Source organism: Priapulus caudatus, unplaced genomic scaffold, assembly GCF_000485595.1.
Source record: "Priapulus caudatus unplaced genomic scaffold, Priapulus_caudatus-5.0.1 Scaffold4598, whole genome shotgun sequence".
Taxonomy (NCBI): domain Eukaryota; kingdom Metazoa; phylum Priapulida; class Priapulimorpha; order Priapulimorphida; family Priapulidae; genus Priapulus; species Priapulus caudatus.
In genome coordinates, this window is record NW_014581659.1 from 10,203 (window position 1) to 15,286 (window position 5,084).

The 5,084-nt window shown below is 49.3% G+C and overlaps 1 protein-coding gene across 1 annotated transcript in view; it reads left to right on the forward strand.

Annotated features, from left to right (window-relative positions):
• LOC106819814 (CD109 antigen-like) overlaps positions 1-3,827 on the forward strand; it is an 8,137-nt gene extending 4,310 nt beyond the window's left edge. Inside the window, exons 2-7 of the mRNA XM_014824395.1 lie at positions 917-1,097; positions 1,653-1,747; positions 2,540-2,707; positions 2,978-3,037; positions 3,271-3,380; positions 3,686-3,827. Of these exons, the coding sequence (XP_014679881.1) occupies positions 917-1,097; positions 1,653-1,747; positions 2,540-2,707; positions 2,978-3,037; positions 3,271-3,380; positions 3,686-3,827 (756 nt within the window). The remainder of the gene's footprint in view (positions 1-916; positions 1,098-1,652; positions 1,748-2,539; positions 2,708-2,977; positions 3,038-3,270; positions 3,381-3,685) is intronic.
• The last annotated feature ends 1,257 nt before the right edge of the window (positions 3,828-5,084 follow it).

The following is a 5,084-nucleotide window of genomic DNA, read 5'->3' on the forward strand; positions in this document are numbered from 1 at the left end:
AGGAAGGGAGGTACCATGAGTTAGAGACAGATAACTAACGACTGTCAACGCAGACAATGACAACATAACTAACGACTGTCAACGCAGATGATGACGACATAACTAACGACTGACAACGCAGACGATGACAACATAACTAACGACTGTCAACACAGACGATGACAACATAACTAACGACTGTCAATGCAGACAATGACAACATAACTAACGACTGTCAACGCAGACGATGACAACATAACTAACGACTGACAAGGCAGACGACCATGACGGATATAGCGGTTGTCAACGACAACTACATAAGTAACAACTGTGACTGCAGAAGATGATGGTGATGAATATAGTGGTTGTCAACGACAGCGACATAACTAACAGGTTCATTCATGTTCATCCGTTCAGTCATTCATCGTTCATTCAAAACTTCGCACTTGCATTCAAAAACGAACAAACACGACAAATGCGTTGCGACAGCTACTGCCACTTACGTCACTCGACAGCTTGCGCCTGTTCTCCAACAGAGAGACGAGAGTGTAGGCAGTGAGCGGGATTCCCCCGGCAGCTCCTCCCTGTAACACACACACAAACACACGCGTAGATGAAGGAGGTCACGCAGGTCACACCACGTCAGAATTACATCCCTGCTTCACTACCCCCCATAACTAACGACTGACAACACAGACGATGACAAACAACACAGACGATGACGACATAACTAACGACTGTCAAGGCAGACGATGATAACATAACTAACGACTGTCAACACAGACGATGACGACATAACTAACGACTGACAACACAGACGATGACGACATAACTAACGACTGTTATGTTATCATCGTCTGCCTTGACAGTCGTTAGTTATGTCGTCATCGTCTGTGTTGTCAATCGTTAGTTATATTGTCATCGTCTGTGTTGACAGTCGATGAAGGTGAAGCTGGACGATGCGATCCGGCGAGGAGAGAAGCGACTCGTGTCACAACTGGACGTGATGGCGGACGACCCGTACTCGCTCGCCGTCACCACCTACGCTCTCGTCATCAACAACGCTCCCATACACCTGCAGGCGCTCTCCAAGCTGGAGGCCCTCGCCACAGAGAAAGGTACGCGTCGTAGACGCTCTCTTGTTTTGCGATGACTGTTGATCCGGCTTTCCCTTCCTTTCTCTCCCTCCTTCCTCCCCTCCTTTGGCTCCACTTTGTTCCACCCTTCCCTCCTCGCTCCCTGTCTTGTCTCTCTCTCTCTCTCTGTTTTCTCTCTCCTCTCTCTACTCTCTCTCTCTCTTCTCTCTCTCCTCTCTCTCTCTCTCTCTCTCTCCTCTCTCTCTCTCTCTCTCTCTCCTCGCTCTCTCTCTCTCTCTCTTCTTCTCTTCTCTCTCTCACTCTCACTCTCACTCTCACTGCTCACTTCTCACACTTCACTCTCTCTCTCCCCTATCTCTCCTTCCCTCCTCCTTCATCCCTCCCTCTCTGGCTTCACTCTCGTAACCTTCTGTAACGAACAACCTGGTTACCACATGTGCAGAGGCATGAAGTACTGACGAAAGCCAGCCCCCGAGTGAGCGGACCCTGCATCGTCGGCATCGCCGCCACGGTGGGGGAGCAGTCGGTGGACGTGGGAAGATGACAGCCTACGCCACTGCCTTCACCCTACGTCAGGTCTGAGGGACCTCAACGGGGGCTGCCGTCATGAGTGGCTCATCAAGCAGACAGAACTCGTTCTGGTGGATTCTTCATTCCAACCCAGTCGTGCAGTCTGTGGGGCAGCCTTCATCTCTCCGCCTCCTTTCGTTTTCTCTGTATCTTCTGTATCCTCTCTTTGTCTCTCGCTGTTCTGTATCATCGTATCTCTCTCTCTTGTTCTCTTCATCTCTCTCTCTCTCTCTCCTCTCTCTCTCTCTTCTCTCTCTTCTCTCCCCTCTCTCTCTCTCCTCTCCTCTCTCTCTCTCTCTCTTTCCCTCTTCCTCTTTTTCTCCTCTCTCTCTCTCTCTCTCTCGCTGCTTCTCCCTCGCTTCTCTCTCGTCCCTCTCTCTCTCTTCTTCTCTCTCTCTCTGTTCTATTCTCTGTATCTCTCTCTCTTGTTCTTTCTCATCTCTCTCTCTGGTCCTCTCCTCTCTCTCTCTCTCCACTGTCTCTCTCTTCTCTTCCTCTTCTTTTCTTTCCTCCTCTTTTTTTTTTCTCTCCTCTCTCTCTTCTCTCTCTCTTTCTATCTCTCTCTCTCTCTCTCTCTCTCTCTTCTCTCTTCCTCTCTCCTCTCTCTCTCTTCTCTTTCTCCCTCTCTCTCTGCTCTCATCTCTCTCTCTTCCCTCTCTCTCTTTCTCCCTCTCTTCTCTCTCTCTGCTAATCTCTGATATCTCTCTCTTCTCTTTCTCTTCTCTCTCTCTTCTCTGTCTCTCTCTCTTTCCCCTCTCTCTCTCTCTCTCTCTCTCTCTCTCTCGTCTCTCTCTCTTCCTCCACTCCTCTCTCTCTCTCCCCCTTCCCCCTCTCTTTCATCATATGCGTGTAACACTTTGTAACCCCCTGCGTTTTTCTCTCGATGTTTACAGGACACTGTCATCGGGCCTGCAACGGCCTCTCCGTCGACAGTGTTGCTTCTATCGGCCTTCTCTCCAAGGGTGCCCTCACGGGATCTCATCCTCTCCGCCATCGCTGATGACATCACGAGGTCATTTGAGGTCGACTCTGATAATGCGCTCGTCTACCAGATGGCAGAGGTGAGCGATGACGGTTGCTGGACACAGGGAATCCGATGGAATTAAACTATTATTGATTAATTAATGAATAATTAATTATTAATTAATAGTTATTTAGTGATAATGATAAATTAATGAGGTAAATGGCGAGTGTGATTTCTTCGGTTGATGAGGACGGGTTTGTTATTGATTTACGGTTCGTATATGATTCACATTCGTTAATTACATAAGGCAGCTCGTTAATTAATTAGGTGCGTGATTAACGATTGTCATCTGATTCCCTTTTTCCAGCTACCGATAACGGATGCGGTGGAGGTGGTGCCTTCCGGAACAGGTTCAGCCTTAGTACAGGTAGGCGATTAGTACAGGTGATGAATAAGTATAGGTATACGATTAGTACATGTAATTTGCATTACTACACGGTACAAGGGATGGGAAAAATTTTTTCCGTTCATGTGATTAGTACAGGTATGGGTTTAGTGCACGTAGATAATCAGTACAGATAAATGATGACTGTGTAGGGATTAACGCAGGTCAGGTAAGGTAAGGGATATTACTAATCTGCTGACTGTGCCACATGACAGGTGAAATGGTCGTACAACGTGAAGGACGAAGGACCTGCAGCTGCATTCGATCTCACGTCAAATGTCATTCACTACAGCACAGGCAACGTGCACGTGCAAGTGTGCTCACAGTAAAATATGCTACACTACAGCACAGGCAACGTGAGGCAGCCAAAGAGAGAGGGAGACAGAGAGAGAGAGAGAACGAGAGACGAGCAGAAGAGCAGAGAGAGAGAGAGGGAGGGAGAGAAGACGGAGAGAGAGCGAGAGACAGAGACAGAGAGAGAGAGTAGATGGAGAGAGAGAGAGAGAGACAGAGAGACATCGAGCAGGAGACAGAGAGGACCAGACAGCGAGAGAGAGATCATTACCTCTCCTTTTCATACAACTGTAAGCATTAGTAATGCGCTGTACACATCGTGTGGTTGACCATCAGGTACAAGAAACCCGGTAAGAGCGGCATGTCTGTCGTCACGATGAACCTTCCATCCGGATTCGTCGCCGAACGACCGCTCGGACAGAGCCACCTGGTGGCCAACGTCAATGCCGACGAGCTGCAGCGTCCGAGAGCCGAATGACCGAAGTACATCGACCTGGAGATGAAAGTGGTTAAGTGTGTGTGTGCGACAATGAGGTTGAGCGCCTCTGTAGTGGGATACTCTTACTAGTAGCACTCCTGTCAGTGTGATAACCCCTCCTAGCTTAGGCGGCGCCTTTGTTAGTGATTTGATATCTACTAGCTAGCCGGCCCCTGTAAGTGGGATATCTCCTAAGCTTAGCGGCGCCCCTGTTTAGTGTGATATTTAAGCTAGCTGAGGCGTGGCCCCTTCGTGGACGGTCGGTTTAATGGTTTACTATTCAATGCGGTGGGGAGCGCCCCCTTTAGTGTGTACTTCTTACTAGGTATGCGCTCTGTTAAAGTGTGATATCTACTAGCATAGTCGCCCCCTGTAGTGGGATTATCTGTAGCTAGCTAGACGCGGGGGGGCACCTGTAGTGTGATATACTGGCTTGTGCCCTCCTGTAATGTGAATTTAACTAAGCTAGCGGCCTCCGTTAAGTGTGGATACCTCCTATTGCTAGCGCTCCTTACGTGGACGGTCGTTCATGGTTTACTACAAATGGCGCTGAGCGCCCCCTGTAGTGTGATATCTCCTAGCTAATGCCCCCTGTAGTGTGATATCTCTTAGCTAGCGCCCCCTGTAGTGTGATACCTCCTAGCTAGCGCCCCCTGTAGTGTGATATCTCCTAGCTAGCGCCCCCTGTAGTGTGATACCTACTAGCTAGCGCCTCCTGTAGTGTGATATCTACTAGCTAGCGCCCCCTGTAGTGTGATATCTCCTAGCTAGCGCCCCCTGTAGTGTGATATCTACTAGCTAGCGCCCCCTGTAGTGTGATATCTACTAGCTAGCGCCTCCTGTAGTGTGATACCTCCTAGCTAGTGCCCCCTGTAGTGTGATATCTACTAGCTAGCGCCACCTGTAGTGTGATATCTACTAGCTAGCGGCCCCTGTAGTGTGATACCTTTTAGCTAGTGCCCCCTGTAGTGTGATATCTACTAGCTAGCGCCAGCTGTAGTGTGATATCTACTAGCTAGCGCCACCTGTAGTGTGATATCTACTAGCTAGCGCCCCCTGTAGTGTGATACCTCTTAGCTAGCGCCCCCTGTAGTGTGATATCTACTAGCTAGCGCCCCTTGTAGTGTGATACCTCCTAGCTAGCGCCTCCTGTAGTGTGATATCTACTAGCTAGCGCCCCCTGTAGTGTGATACCTCTTAGCTAGCGCCCCCTGTAGTGTGATATCTACTAGCTAGCGCCCCTTGTAGTGTGATACC